At 36.9% G+C, this 16,020-nt stretch overlaps 3 protein-coding genes across 7 annotated transcripts; 2 read left to right on the top strand and 1 right to left on the bottom strand.

Moving 5' to 3' along the window:
* The first annotated feature begins 836 nt into the window (after window positions 1-836).
* LOC105645563 (S-adenosyl-L-methionine-dependent methyltransferases superfamily protein) lies at window positions 837-4,554 on the top strand. Of its 5 annotated transcripts, none has more exons than XM_037639628.2 (7): window positions 837-1,158; window positions 1,351-1,404; window positions 2,097-2,791; window positions 2,864-3,095; window positions 3,197-3,494; window positions 3,632-4,099; window positions 4,185-4,554. In XM_037639628.2, the coding sequence occupies exons 3-7, from the start codon at window positions 2,117-2,119 to the stop codon at window positions 4,411-4,413; spliced, it is 1,902 nt and encodes a 633-aa protein (XP_037495556.1). In that variant the 5' UTR covers window positions 837-1,158; window positions 1,351-1,404; window positions 2,097-2,116; the 3' UTR covers window positions 4,414-4,554. The 5 variants fall into 5 exon arrangements, with proteins under 5 accessions (XP_037495556.1, XP_037495555.1, XP_037495557.1 ...); XM_037639627.2 differs by having other exon boundaries at window positions 2,094-2,791; XM_037639629.2 differs by lacking the exons at window positions 837-1,158; window positions 1,351-1,404 and adding an exon at window positions 1,487-1,640 and having other exon boundaries at window positions 2,094-2,791.
* Window positions 4,555-5,816: 1,262 nt separating this feature from the next.
* Window positions 5,817-10,269, top strand: LOC105645564 (TMPIT-like protein). The gene is made up of 10 exons (XM_012231192.4): window positions 5,817-6,324; window positions 6,446-6,524; window positions 6,606-6,700; window positions 6,870-6,974; window positions 7,118-7,197; window positions 8,307-8,397; window positions 8,467-8,574; window positions 8,797-8,883; window positions 9,693-9,761; window positions 9,840-10,269. The coding sequence occupies exons 1-10, from the start codon at window positions 6,082-6,084 to the stop codon at window positions 9,969-9,971; spliced, it is 1,089 nt and encodes a 362-aa protein (XP_012086582.1). The 5' UTR covers window positions 5,817-6,081; the 3' UTR covers window positions 9,972-10,269.
* Window positions 10,270-12,243: 1,974 nt separating this feature from the next.
* LOC105645565 (beta-1,3-n-acetylglucosaminyltransferase radical fringe protein, putative (DUF604)) lies at window positions 12,244-15,136 on the bottom strand. The gene is made up of 3 exons (XM_012231193.4): window positions 13,668-15,136; window positions 12,855-13,406; window positions 12,244-12,737 (listed from the first exon to the last, which is right to left on the bottom strand). Exons 1-3 carry the CDS (start codon window positions 14,673-14,675, stop codon window positions 12,627-12,629), a joined length of 1,671 nt encoding a protein of 556 aa, XP_012086583.1. The 5' UTR covers window positions 14,676-15,136; the 3' UTR covers window positions 12,244-12,626.
* Between the last annotated feature and the right edge of the window lie 884 nt (window positions 15,137-16,020).

Raw genomic sequence — 16,020 nt, 5'->3', positions numbered from 1 at the left:
TTTACCCATCTTTTTTTTCCCTCTTATATAAAGTTGCTAATTTCTATGCCCTTCTTTACTTTCCCTTATATGAACTTGCTAATTCCATTCGCATGCTTACATATACCTTTTTGCCTCTTTCGACAGTGTTTTACTGTTAAGCACTCTCTCTCGAGGTCTCGCACTAGATTATGACTAATTTATTGTAATATTATCTTTCTGAAGTTGTGCTAGGGAGCATGGTCAATCCTAATGCATTTTCGCTACTCCTACACTGACGGATAAAGATCACAACGTGTTTATAATTAGCTACTTCGATTTAAGAATAATAATAGTAATAATAACATTTGTTTATACCGTAGTAGGAGGGAACTTTTTGCGTCTTATATCTAGAGGAAATCATGCAATTATTGGCTTTCTAGTCCAATAGTAGTAGTCGTTCGTTGCAAAAGGAACAGTATTTCAGCGTGGCTCAGAACATCAGTTCAAGGCCTCTCTTTCAATTAACCTGAAACAAGTTTATTGTCCGAAAAATATAGCGACACAATTAACATGGAGAATTAACGAAAGTAGTGTAGTGGATTCATGGACATGAACGCAATGGCTAGCTGAGACTTGAGTCGTTATCAGAGTAGCAGGATGAAGTTGCACACAACATAACAGGAGCTTATTGAGAGTGGGGATGGGCTTTATGTAATTGTCATTATTATGCTGGAATAGAAATGCTAAAAGCAGTCAACTAATGAAAAAGAAGGGGAAAAAAAATAAGAAAAGCAACGCAAAAAGCCTAAATTTCTAACACTTGAATCTGTCTGTATCTAACTATGTAGATATGGATGAATAAAAAGAATAAGGGCCAAAAAAAAAAAAAAAAAAGCAAAATACAAATAGAGAGAGAATGTGAGAGAGTCAGAAAGAGGAAATGGCGGAGAGTGAAATGAGGCTGGTCAGTCTCCTGTGAATGCTCAGAAGCTGCCACAACATTGTCGTCTTTAAGACCAAACCAATCCACTCACCTTCCTCTCCCCCCCTCCCATTTTGGAATTAGACAGAGAAATTCTTGTAGATGACACTACCCATTCAACCACACGCTCTCCTCCTCTTTATTTTATTATTATTATTATTATTTTTTTAAATAAAAAAGCAACTCTCAGTCGCCACTCTCCTCTTCCTGTCATGGTGGAGACCCTTAACGTTCCTTTTTCATATTACAAACTATTATATCCTTAACCTTCTTTCTATTTGCCCCTTCTTTCTATTTGCCTTTATCTACGTTTCCTCTGTGTTTTTCTTTTTTTATTAATGAAATAATGCAAATAGCAAAGTGCCATCCTTAGTTGTTTGCTTTGTGTTTGATCATTGTACTTGCAGAGTACTGCAGAGTGAGTGGGTCGTGGGCTCTTGGCTCATAGTCACCTTCCTCAGGTACGCCCTTCTTTTTCCTTTTCGTTTCCCCCTTTTCTCCTCCTTTCGAAAAATTATTATGTTTAAACCAATGTTGGATTGCTGTAATTCTGGAAAGCTATCGTTTCCTCTGGACAGGGGAAGCGTATTGTTGACTTAAAAGGAAATACACTGTAACATTTAAAGAAAGATTATAAGGATGTTTTCTTGAAAAAAAAAAAGCTCTTTTTCTCTTTCTTGGCTGTTGTTAAAAAGAGGTAACAGCAAATCCTCTAGTAATTTGTTTGAAGAAATTATGTCTCATTTCGGTGAGTGCTTATGTATTGTATAGTTGAGCTTGTTTATTGGGATCCTCTGCTGCGTTTTGTCATGTGCAGATTTAAAACTGGTTTTTCTTTTCTTTCCTTTTCTTTTTTTTTTTCTGATCGTGATAATATTTAGCTTTTGTTTTACACTTACTATCCATCTTTAAGTAGTTCAGTTTATGACGGGAATTTGGACGGACGGGATTTATGGTAGCTTGCTCTGTTTGTGAAATCACCATTTTCAAGTCAAATTGTTCTTTAGAAACGAAAGAAAGAGAGAAAGGAAGAAATAAAAAAGAGGGGACTCGAATTTCTTGTTTTAGTTTATCATGTTGATAGCTTTGCAGAAATGAAATATGGATGAATTATTATTTATTTAATTTGAATGTGGAGATATTTTTGCAGCAGGGGCTGGGTTACAGATACTAATGGCAAAGGAGTACAGTGGATCACCCAAACATCATCAGCTAGAATCAAAGAGGAAGCGGCTAACATGGATATTGGGGGTCAGTGGCCTTTGCATATTGTTCTACGTTTTGGGAGCTTGGCAGAATACATCTCCTCCCACCAATCGATCTGAGGTGTTCAATAGAGTTGGTTGTGATGTTGCACCTCCTGCAGCGGCCAACTCCAATCCATCATCTATACTCTTAGACTTCGATAGCCATCATCAGATTGAGATCAACAATACCGACACTGTTGCCAATTTTCCATCATGCGATATGTCCTTCAGTGAGTACACTCCTTGCCAACATCCACAGAGAGGAAGAAAATTTGATAGGAACATGTTGAAATACAGAGAGAGACATTGCCCAACAAAAGAAGAACTGCTGTTTTGCCTCATACCAGCTCCTCCAAAATATAAGACCCCTTTCAAATGGCCTCAAAGCCGGGACTATGCCTGGTATGACAACATCCCCCATAGAGAGCTTAGCATTGAGAAGGCTGTGCAGAACTGGATCCAATTAGAGGGTGACCGCTTCAGATTCCCTGGGGGAGGCACCATGTTCCCACGCGGAGCTGATGCTTACATTGATGACATAAATGAGCTCATTCCTCTTACTGGCGGAACCATCAGAACTGCTATTGATACAGGCTGTGGTGTAAGTATATGTATATATGTATATATATCCTTAAGAATTTAGTATAGCATTTACATTTAGAATCCCAAACAGACTTACAGTATGCAATTGAAGGTTGCAAGTTGGGGTGCCTACCTGTTGAAGAGGGAGATCTTGGCGATGTCTTTTGCACCACGGGATACACATGAAGCACAAGTCCAGTTTGCATTAGAGAGGGGAGTTCCTGCTATGATTGGCATTATGGCTTCACAAAGGCTTCCTTACCCGGCCAGGGCTTTTGATATGGCTCACTGTTCCCGTTGCTTGATACCTTGGCATCAGTATGGTATGGTATTCATGTAACTTGCCTTCATATTCTTGTGATAATTATATAATATATGATTTGATTTAGTTGAAAATGGAGCTCTCTTTCTTTGCATGTTACAGATGGTCTGTATCTAATTGAAGTTGACAGGGTTCTAAGGCCTGGTGGCTATTGGATTCTCTCGGGCCCTCCTATTCGTTGGAAAAAATATTGGAGAGGTTGGGAAAGAAAACAAGAAGATTTAAAACAGGAACAGGACGCTATTGAGGATGTAGCCAAGCGCCTTTGCTGGAAGAAAGTGGTTGAAAAGAAAGATCTTGCAGTTTGGCAAAAGCCCGTCAATCACATAGAGTGTGTCAGAAGCAGAAAGATGTACAAAACACCACATATATGCAAGTCAGACAACCCAGATGCTGCATGGTACTCTCTCTATGCTTAATACTTAATGTTATCATCCTAGTTTGGCATGAAAAATATGGTATTTACTTTAACTCCTATTGTCTTTTGAATAATATATGCTCCTAAAATACCAAATAATTTTTTAAAAAAAAAAACAGGTACAAAGACATGGAAGCTTGCATAACTCCACTGCCAGAAGTAAGCAGCTCAGATGAAGTTGCTGGTGGTGCATTGGAGAAATGGCCAGAGCGTGCATTTGCTATTCCTCCCAGAATTCGCAGTGGTTCATTACCCGGCATCTCTGCTGAGAAATTCATGGAGGATAATGAACTTTGGAAGGATAGAGTGACACGTTATAAGCATATTATTAGACCACTTACACAAGGACGATATCGGAATGTGATGGACATGAATGCTTACCTTGGTGGATTTGCTGCTGCACTGATAAAGCATCCTTTGTGGGTTATGAATGTGGTACCTGCCAATTCAGATCACGACACACTTGGTGTCATCTTCGAGAGAGGCTTGATTGGGACGTATCAGGATTGGTGTGAGGCATTCTCAACATATCCAAGAACATACGATCTCATCCATGCTAACGGAGTGTTCAGTATATATCAGGACAGGTAAATTAAACTAGAAATGAAGAATCACTTAATCTTGTATTTTGCGACCTTGAAGTTAAAGCTGGGATTGTCTTGCATATTCCAGGTGTGACATCACATACATTCTGCTGGAGATGGATAGGATTCTGAGACCAGAAGGGACAGCTATATTCAGGGACACAGTAGAGGTACTTGTGAAGATCCAGAGCATAACAAATGGGATGAGATGGACAAGCCAGATTATGGACCATGAAAGTGGACCATTTAATCCGGAGAAAATTCTTGTTGCCGTCAAATCTTATTGGACTGGAGAAGCTTCTCAAAACCAGCACTAGTGTTAGTAGCAGTGGTTGTAGGACAGTTTTTTTTTTTTTTTTTTTTTTTTTCTTTTTTTTTCTGGACTGTTGATTTTGTGCAACTCCTATCAGAGTATATATAATTTTTCTTCTCAAGGGAAAAAGGAATAGGTTTGCTAAGTCATGTGCTTTATTTCATCATGTTAGTAATATGAGCAACTCAGTGTGAGCCATTTTCTTTCACAAGTCTTACCAAATTGGTAATGTAGAGGTTAGAAGAGGTAGATGGGGTTGGTTCGTCCCAACTTCTTATCTTGAAGCTAAAACCGATAATTTTTTTCATTTTATCCTGAGTGACAATGACAAATTGATATATCTCGTAAGGAAGGTTACCTGATGGTAAGTTTTTACCTGCTGATTATCTTATTATTTATTATTATTATTATTTTGGTAAATGCTTTTTCCACATATTTATCTTACTATTTATCTGTTACTATGTTTAATATTACCCATTGCAACAGCAATGTTTTTCATTAGCACAAGTACTATATGTACTGTGCAGCTCTAATGAAGCAATTGGCAGATAGGAATATATTTATCCTTCAATTTCTACATACCTAACTTACTAAGAATTTCTGAAAAAAAAAAAAGGGTCAGTGAGACAGACATGTATTTAATTTTGTTGCATTGCAGCTTACCAAACTAGAAAAAAGAGAATCGACCAATTCTTTCTGCACTCTACTATTTCCACCCTAATTATAGAAACCAAGTATTTTTAGAGATTCAAACATTAGTTAGATAATTATTAGGTTATATCTTAAATAATATTTTGCATGTAAATTATATTTTATAAATATTCGAAAAGAGGAAGAGAGGGTTGCTCTATCTTTTGCAGCCTCATGAGTTTAAAATATTCAGTTGTATTTTTTAAGTGAATTAATATTATTACATTACCCTTATAAAACATAGCAACAATTTTTAATAATAAATTGATGAATTTTTTAATTGAGTATTTGTAATAGTTAATGTTATTATATAATACTATATTTAAAAAACTAGTAGGCCTGCCAATTTAACATTTAAACCTCTGTAGTCAATAATTAAATGCAACACTGAACCTGACACAGGCCTGTGATTTGTGAAAACAAAGAATATCTCATTTATTGTAAATATTTCATTTTGAGAGTTTATGAAATTCCACATGCCAATTGAAATTTTGTCAAAATTCTCATTTTAATGAATATTATGATGAAATTTCAATAATAATAATAATTTGCGCATTTTGTTAAAACAAAAAATAAATAAAAAAGACGTTGCGTTGAGGCGTGGTTGGGAATAATTTGATGTCTTTGGTCATTTTGTCGATTGATTGGGCTCCGCTCCGGTGCTTTATTTCCTTTATGGGCAAAATGAAACTGAAAGCCATAAATAAATAAATAATAATAAGGGAAGTAAAATGGAAAGGTTGATGCCTCAGCTTGAGTCCACATAAAATTGTGCGTCCGCCGCAGATAGAGAGGTTATGTTTTCGAAAAGACAAGGAACCGCACAGATTTGAGATTTATGTAAATACATATGCACAGACGTTACTGATAGCTTGCGTGTAAATACAAGGGGATAGAGGAAACTGAGCGGTTGCTCCACTTCAGGTGCCTTCCTTTCAATATCGATCATCGAATTCGATTTCGATCCAAACGATCAAAGTTGATGGAATCCACCAATTCCACGGTCGAGGACTCGGCCTACAAGGTAGCGGAAGAGGTCGACAGAGTGGTGGAGCAGGCCAAGCAGCTTCAGGATTCTGCCGCCTCTTTAATTTCCAGGTCTTCCAACGACGAGCAGTCTCTCCGCCAGCGTGCTCTTTCCCTCGAGTCTTCCATCCGTCGTTGCCATTCCCTCCTTAACCCCCTCATCTCCCACAAGCTCATCGATCCCAAGCTAGCTGAGAAGGTGATCTCATTACCTCCTTTCTTCTTCTTCTCAGCTGCCTGCCTTGCATAAATGGATCCTCTTGTTTCAATTTAATTTAATTCTTTATTGCCACGGTTTATTGATTTAATTGTTTCTGCAGCTCGAAGAAGATCTACAAAGAGCCAGATGTATGATGCTTGATGGAGACGCAGCTGCTTTTCTTCCCACCAAAACCCAGGGTTTTTATACTTCTAATTCTTCATTTTCTTTTTTGGAGTTTCAATCCCTCTCTGCATGTTCCCTTATGCGTATATTCACAGGCAAATTCCTCAAAATGTTTCTGGGACCCATTAATGTCCGTGCTTCTCGCAAAGATGTTCAATTGAAAGTTAAAGAGGAATACAACAGTTATAGGGTGTGTTCTACTTCTCCTCCCCTTCCTCTAAATTCCAACCCCTTTCCTCCTCTCTTCCATATAGTTTCTTCTCAACCGCATTATATTATTATGAAAAGTATTTTATTTACCTCAAATCATACTGATGTCAAAGCTGCCTGCTCTTACAGTACTTTCTTTTTTGGAACAGGACAGAACCGCCCTTTTGTTTCTTCTTTTTCCATCAATTCTACTGACCCTAAGATCTTGGCTCTGGAATGGATGTTTGCCGGCATTTCCTGTTCAACTCTACCAGGTAATCTTATATATATATATATATATATATATATATATATATATATATATATATGTTTATTTATTTTTGAGGATTATGCAGATTAGCAATTCTCCAACTTATCCCATTTTAAAAGTTCACGTTTTCGGAATTACACCTTTCAGGCATGGCTGTTGTTCCTCTATACTGGTTTGGCTTTGCGAGAAAATATTTTGAGAGCCAATGGAAGTGATATCCGTCCATGGTATTTGCCCACAACCTTTTCCTGCATTTGTAAAATTATTTGTCAACAAAGTTCGGGTGAAATGGGAAGAAATATTTTGTGCATGCTGGCTTGGCTCAAAATTTCGTCTTGGCCCCTTCTTGACCATATGAATAATTGTTTCAAGTCTTAATGGACCTCTTTTACAAGTCTTTCAAGTTCATGTGCTTGTTATTAAAACTACAAGAAAACAACTAATCGGCGTTGAAGACTTTCTTTCCTCACCTTCAAGACATGAAGTTTTTGATTAAACACAAGCAGACTGCTTGTTGGATGATCAAAACTACAAACTTCCAGTTCCACTAAGAACATTTAGCTTGATTTAGTGTTGCTTGTGAGTTGTTTATTGTCTTTCTGATTAAAACTAGGAGCTCTAGTCTAAACCTTGATATTAAAACTATGAACCCTAAACCCTGATTACTGGTTTCCATTTGTATGAGCAAGTGGCTGTTAGATATCATATCAAATTTGAGGACTAGTGGACTATCTATTGAGAATGACTTGTACAATATCTGCAAAGCTTAAGCATGGCATTCCCCCCCCCCCCCCCCCCCCCCCAAAAAAAAAAAAAAAGGAACTCCCTCTTCCCCTTCTCGCTCCTTTGATTTGAACCCATTTTCTATTTCCACAGTAGAAACTTTTTTACATTGTTCTTTTTATTATTATTATTATTATTATTATTATTGCTGTCATAATCTGTTACACTTAATTATGATTTTGGGCTGAAGGACATGATTCTGTATTTTGAGTCTCCTCATAAATATGTATGAAATGCAGAAAGAATGTTGAAGGAAAGCCATATTTTGTCATATAATGGGTATCTTGATCATGGGAATGGCTTTTGTTTACATTTTCCATTAAGAATTTCTCACTGTAACAGGTGCTATAGTGAAATCCAACTTAATGTGATGCACCCTTCAATTGTGAAAGTGTTTGGTTTTTAAGTTTCTTGAATTTATCTCATCAGGCTTGATTGGCATGAATATGATATTTAAACACATGCATGTCGAATTGTTTGGTTAATTATTAGTATTTACCCTCTTCACTTGGAATAATAATATTTCAATCAAATACTTAATGTGCTTTTGCAGGTGGATTTACCATCATTACTGTGCTATGATTATGGCCCTTGTTAGTCTCACATGGGAGGTTAAAGGACAACCAAATTGTGCTCAGAAGCAGGTTACTATTTTTCACTCTTTCTTTATGTTTGCTATGTATTTGATTAATAGCCAATTAAAACATGTGCAGAGAGGGGTGCAACTTTTCTTGCAATGGGCAATGATGCAAGGTGTTGCAATGCTTCTACAGAACAGATATCAACGTCAAAGACTTTATACACGTATTGCCTTAGGAAAGGTAGATTTTTGGAATTGTTTTTATCCACTGAAAAGCCTATTTAAACCCTCTCCATTGGATGCACCATTTTAACTGTTGATTTCTTCATTTCCTTTTTCTTTTTCTTCTTTTTTTTTTCTTTTTTTTTTTTTCTTTATTACCCTAGCTTGCTTGGGAGTCTGATATGCTGCATATGGATTTTCTAAATTTTATTTTGCTAAGAGGAATTATTGTTTTCTGTAGGCCAAGAGAATGGATGTTGTCTGGGGTGAAACAGCTGGCGTGCATGGCCAACTGTGGCTTTTGTGTCCTATTCTCTTCATCTTGCAGGTGAAACAACTTCCTTGACTTGCCACAATCTGAATAGTGAATGAAAAATTTTAGGCTCATTTCAGTTTCTTAAATATGAGATTTCAAAAATGTATTCATGATAATATGTGGTTGGGGTAGCAGGACTGTTAGATATACTTTGTTTATGAGTTCTCCCGTTTTGTGGAAAATATACCCTGTAAAATATTCTCAACTTTTCTGTTTGAAGGAAAATTGGGAAATAGAAAACATTTTTCATAGTCATGGGGGGTTAACTACATTTTTCAAAGAAAATTTCCTCTTCACATGGAAATTCATTTTGCGGGTTCTGCAAACTCACAAAAGCGAAATGAACCCCACAAAAGAACATTACATACCCACCCTTGTTCTTTGACCACTGTGGATGATCAATCGATATGTATTGTTGGCTATAACCAGAATCTTACGTCTTTTTGTTTTTCTCTTCTATTCAAAAATCACTAAAATAGAGTGGAAAAGTATGGCTACCACCAGAAATCATGGTCTTCTGTATTGACAGAAAATAATTTTTGCTCCAACTTCCAAGTAACAGAATACTTTCCATTTGATTTTATTGTTGCAACCAAACTGAAATGAATCCCACGGTTGGGAACTAATGATTGGCTCTGTCTTTGCTTTCAACAGTACATTTTTCTATGGACTACCTATTTTACACTAAACAAAATCATTTTGAAATTGAGCTTGATTTAGAAAAAAAATTTCTCTGTTTGAATGCAATAGACTGTGGAGGGTGAGTACGTTATGGTTTTAATCGTGGTGACCTGATATGCTTCTGTGTTATTTTTTACAAGGGTTTTGAGGCGTATGTTGGACTACAGTTGCTTAGAACTGCATTTGTTAGGGTTGTCTCTGAGTGGCAGGTAATAAGTTATCCACATTTTGTTGGTTCATTGAAGAATAAAGTACTCAGTTTAGTGGTTGAAATTGTTCTTTTACAGGTAATATTCTGTGGGATCCTTTTGGTTTTTATGGCAGTTGGAAACTTCTTAAATACAGTACAGACACTGATGGCAAAGTCGAGGTTCAAGGCAAAAATGAAAAGAAGTAAGAGCAAGCCGGAATTAGATTGAGGAAATTTATAATTTTTAATAGTTATACTTCCTGTAGTTATAGCATCTCAATTTTGGATTTTTTTTTTACATGTCATTAAACGTTTTTTTTTTTTTTTTTTTTTTTTTTAAAGTTGAGGCGATGACAAATTTGGTCTGTATGATTTTTATTTTTCTCATCTCATCTTTATAGTCTGACCATGTAGTTGACTTGTCAAAAGAATAGAGTTTGCTGCAAATCCTCAAAGGTGGCTTATACAAGCCCCTTTTCCTTTGTGTTCGGGAATAACATGAGGTATCTGTCTCGATGCTTATCCTATCCACAAACATCTATTCTTCAACAGCAATTTTATTTTAGAAGACATTGGAAACCATCATCTTTGTTTTTGTTAAGTTTATCAAAGAAAGAGTATTTCATATTGATTTAACACAAACTGAAAGAATAAATGCGTAAGAAGAAATGTAAACCATATTGAGCAATATATTGTACTAGTAAACCAAAGGCAAACCATTAGGATTCAATAAAGGCAGTGTAAAAATTTATTTCATGACACGGGTAATATACAGTGCATGAGTTGAAAAACTTGCAACAGGCAGCTATTAAACAAATTTCAACCTACAACAGGCAGCTTTAAACAAAGCCGGCATGAAAGGTTGCGCCAACAGCTGAGCAGCTCTTTGAACTTTCTATAAATCTTTAGCATCAAAATTGATATTTTCAGTCGCCAGAGGAGGTAGGGAATCACAAGATTCAGGTAGTAAGTATGATCACAAATTTCAAATTCAGTATTAATCTAACCAATGAGTCTCATTGGTCGTCTGATCAGGACAACAGAAGATTAGCTGATCCTAATTGCCAATGGTATCTCCGGACACTGATGCAGTCACCGTCCTACCCATCTATATACTTTCACCATACAATTACAAGCCACAAATAAAAAGGACTCCGTCCTTCAGTAACAGCTACTAAAAAGCATGAGAAAGATGAGGGATTAGAGTATTATAGAATGCACATTTGCTGTCAACAATTACTGTTCTCCACTTTCTGTCTTTCCATGAATCACTACGGTGCACGACCTCAAGACACTGTGGAGATGGAGATTAAATATAATGTGGCCATTGATGAAACCGAAGTCTCCATTCTTTCAGCAGCAATAAGAGATGTTTCACTTCTTATTTCATATAGCTAGAGCTTTATATGTTGGGGGGGTGGGGGGGGGGGGGGGGTGAAAGGGGAGGGATGGGGGTGGGTGTTGTGGGTTATTTGATCAAAATGACAGACATGCCACTAATTACATCAGCTGTGCAGTTATAATAGTAATTGCTACATATGCAGTTATTTTCAAAGCAGTCCCAGTTGTGCACTCAATTATTACAAATTGAGTCCCAATCACAATCATAGTCCTAACAATTACCCTTTCCTTTGAAATGATCTCTGTCAGGACCAATTGATGAAGGCACATTTATCTTTCAATTTTAGAGATCATGAGCTTGAGGTATCTGCTGGCACTTGGTATTGATTTGCTTGTAGAAAGATGGCACCAAGCAGCACCTACTTATAGCAAGTTGTACAAATCTGAGTTACATGTATTTTCATATTGAACATGTTGATATCCATTCAAAAGTAGGATCACCAAATCCAAGAACTTTGTTTATCAAATTTGACTTTGCAACTCATTGCTGCATTTTAATACTCATTTTATTAAGAATGTTCTCTACAATGTAGGCAGATTTAAGTTTACCAATTGTTTAAAGAAATGCAGAAACATTTAGTTTAGGGCAAAGAAAATTAGGTTCACAACTATTAGACTACTAGTGCAGTAAGTAAAACATTTTCTCGTGTAACTATTTATATTAATCTCAGAGGAATCTTATGTAAATTGGATAACTGAGTTGCATCCCCATCAAACTTTGTTAATGCACACATGCTTAATATCTGCTTTCTTTGTCTCTTTGTTCTCTTCTTAGTTGCATAATTATTCTCATCTCTTCCTCCTTTCCAACCCTTTTTTGTCCCTCAACATTGACCTAAATATTTATCAATAATTATGGTTTTCCCCACTATAGAAAAAAATAGATAAGCAACCCACTCCAAAATCACATATACAGCCTAGATTAAAAGAAAAATAGATTCTTAAAAGTAACATTGGACAATAGGAATGGAATATTTGGATTAGTCCTATGTTGTTGATGAGACAACTAAGGTCTATTAGCTTCACAAATGCATTTCACAAAGAGCTGAAGTTACAAGAAAATAATCACCAGAAAGACAACAACTGTAACCACATAGAGGTAAAAGAAATGAGTTATTCGCATTTCATAATTCATATGTAAACTAACTTGAATTTTCTTTTTCACTTCATTTCCAGAAGTTAGATATCAGTTTATAATTATGTACCTTCTGAACAAAAAGGAAGGCAAAGAATGTAATCCATGAGATGAAGGTTTGCAAGCTTATCTTAAACTCAACTGTGTACAGTAAAGGACTCTCATATCTGCAATTTGTTAGCGTGGTTTTCAAAACACTGGATGTCAGTTGATAAACAGCTGTTGCTTGAAGCCGAATGAACGAAGCTGAAGAACGTGATGCATAAGATAGTAAAGGCCCTTCCTCAAGCGCATGTTCATCTCCAAGCTGATACTGGCCAAGTAAAGTGAGCCAACAGCCACCCACATTCAAACAGAATCAATAAAAGAGCCAGAATATCTGGTCCCACACTGCCCAACTGATATTGTAAGTAGTTCATCAGTTGTGCGATTCAGTTTAGAACAAAGACGGCGTGGCACCTGTTCAAATATATTTGCAACAGCATTTAGCTTGAAAAGCAGAGTTCTGATATTGAAGGAAAATCAGAAATTAGCTTGAAACATATACCGTACTAGAAAGTAATTTAAGGAACTCACCAAATGCCAATTCTTTGTTGTAGGATACACCAATACTTGAATATTCTCCACATAAGGAAGAGGAGGAGAATGCGGAAAGCAGAAAACTTTTCTTTTCAAATCATCTTTCATTCTGGCCCGTGCATATGAACCAACTGTAATGTCGCCTTGTCTTGATATATCTTTCAAGAAAAATAGGATTGGTCTCTTGCAAATAGATCTGTGAGGATCCCTGGTATCCAAATCAAATTCATTTCGATCACTAATCTTGTTCCAAGCAGAGTATGTCTTTTCTGAGCGCTCAAGTATACGGGGAAGCACGATTTCTGGAAACACCTGAATGACATAACCAACCGAAACAGAAAAAGAAAGGTGGTGTTCATGGTCATAACATATCGACCGCTGCAAAAAGCTTATGGGGTCAGCAGTCATGGCTTTGGTGAAAAGTTTCAAACTATCCAAAGAGCTCATGCCAGGATAAAGAGGATCAACAGCTTCAACATGATGAATGGATACAAAAGGTGCAACCGGATGTGAGGATAGAAGACCATGCGCATTACCTCTAATATCCCACTGCCAGAAGGAACCAACCAGAGGGATTAAAAATTCAGCAATGCCAGGGAGCAATTCTCTAATTCTTTTCTCCTTTACATTTCTTGTTTGTTTTAGAAAAAGAAAAAAAGTAGACAAAACAATCTTAGATTGTAAAAACAAAAATATGTTGTATAAACAGATGTGCTATCATAGTTACTATATTCTCTGTAGAATAGGAAAACAGTACTACAAGGTACAGATAGATGAAAATTAGTGGAAGAATAGATCAGATAAACGGACCTGGTGGAAGCCTTGCTCTCTGGACAAAGGAATGCCTAGCTCAGAAATGCAGGCGTGGAGCCGATCATCACTTCCATAGAGTCTGTGATATCTCTCAAGGCAGTCATCCAAAATGTTGGAAAGAACCTCGGCCAGCGAATAACTTATGGCTATTCCGCCACCTCCATAGGCCATAGAGTGACTAAAATAGGTGTTGGCAGAGTGGCTCTCGGAAGGAGCACCGATGTATACCATCTCGGAGGAGTCATACTTACTGAGAACGGCAACGAGATTATCCGCATTAAAAATAGTGTCATCGTCGCCCAGAACGAACCATCGGATACCAGGCAATCTGAGGCGAAAACTCTCGGAGACAATGCGGGAGATCCGGAGTCCTGAAGGGTGACCGGTAGGATTAGTATAGCGGAAGCGGGAGGTGTCCTCGGAAATCATGATAGGAGGCAACGAACTGTCCCAGTCTTCTTTAGCTACCTGCTCTTCTAGCCACACGTGGCCCCTCATGTCGTTTGGTCGCCACCAAAGCCTCACGAACTCCTTGCGTTGTTTCCATAGCTGTGAGGATCCCGCTATGCCAAACAAGATATGCTTCAGTGTCAGTTCATTTCCTCGACGGTTCTCCTCCTCCTCCGAAAGGTTGCGGTTGCTGCCCGATAATAGCGAAGAATTACGGGAGACGAACTGAGGTACTTGCGGCACAATGGATAGATGGTGGTCAAAGGAGGCAGTGGTGGTGGGAGGTCGCTTCTTCCAGGTGAGTGTGCGGGGGCTGCCTTCCCAATTCCTAAACCGGTGCCAGCAACGGGCTGTGGTTCCGGAGAATACGAGAGAGAGCCAGGCGGTGGTCGAGACGAGCAGTGCCGCCACCACAACAACGGCGGTACCCGTGCGACTTTGACGCCATCTACGGCTACGGTTTCGCGAAAGTGCTAGGGGAGATCGGCATGAATTTTTATTCTTCTCTGCAGGGGAAGAAGGAGAGGAATAATCCATTATGAACATAAAGATCATGAGCAGCAAGAATAATAATCATTTCCGTGAGGGAGACGGAGAGACCGCCCTGAGGGTGGAAATTTTTACAAAGTAAATACCAAGTAGATCCAAACAGCGAGAACAACGAAAATTCACTAATTCAATTACAATTTCCTCTGGTGATGAGGTTAACGAAAAAGACAATTCAGTCTCTAGCAGAGCATTAACTTGCTTTCAAAAACGATTTTGACTTGTAACTAGGGAATGGAAACGCTCTGCTAATTTCCTCTATACACTATCCGGTTTTAGTGTAATTAAAAGTTCATATATTTCAAATTTTTGTATTTGAAATGGAAACTTTTAAAAGAGCGAAATCCCAAGACGTTGCGATTTTCGGATTTTGTGGGCTTTTATTAAACACAACGTGCAGCAGTATCCGCTGTCCATTAGTTGTTGTTGTCTCCGGTCCGGACGATCAACTGAAATTCCAAAGTTTCTCGTTCACTGTTTGGCCGGCTTTCTTTTTTATTTTTGGGTCAATTACATGGACCAGTCCCCGAAATTTAATCTAATTACTAAAGTTTTATTTATTAGATCCACTAAACAGGAATTTGAAACAAGCAATATGGTAGAGAAGTTTAAATCACAAAAGTAAATATATATTTTTTGTAATATAATTTTTTATGACAGTCAACGGAAACAAAAATTGAAAATAAATTATTCATCATTACTAAAGATATGTTTAAAATTTTTGGTTTTTGCGGTAAACAAAGGACAAAGCCGGCTCTCATTTGTGCCAATACCCAAAATAATTACGTATGGGAGATCCTATTTCAACTCCCTCATTTGTTATTTGGGCACATGTTCTTTTAACTTATTCCCATTCCAACATTTTTAACTTGTAAAAAGAAAGTACAGTCGACTTTTAAACTCGGTTTAATATTTTTTTTCTGTTAAATATGCATATATATTTAATACTGTTTTCGTCTCATTTAGTTTATATAATTTGATAAAATATAAATATTAAGAATTTAGTCAATAAAAATTATTTTATTATTTTTTATTCTTAATTAATTAAGATATTAATAAAAGTCAATCATTTAATAAAAAAACATAAAAATTATCAGAAAATTATTTATATATATAAATTTTAAAAATCTTTAAAAGAAGATAGAATTTTTTTTGGAACCACGTTTCACCGGTGGATGGATCATATTATTAAAGCCGCGTTAATGAAAGCGATTGGAATTTGACTTGTAATTTTATATTTGATTTCGGTGGCGTGTAAAGAATCGGTCTTTGATTTTATTTTCTGTTGAATAGTTATATAATAAAAAGTACGTGTTGCAGTTAGCACGCCAACATCTATGGTCGTCATGTTTCT

This window comes from Jatropha curcas, chromosome 4, assembly GCF_041381405.1.
Source record: "Jatropha curcas cultivar XTBG-Jc1 chromosome 4, XTBG_Jcur_1.0, whole genome shotgun sequence".
Taxonomy (NCBI): domain Eukaryota; kingdom Viridiplantae; phylum Streptophyta; class Magnoliopsida; order Malpighiales; family Euphorbiaceae; genus Jatropha; species Jatropha curcas.
This window is presented reverse-complemented; position numbering and strand designations above follow the sequence as displayed.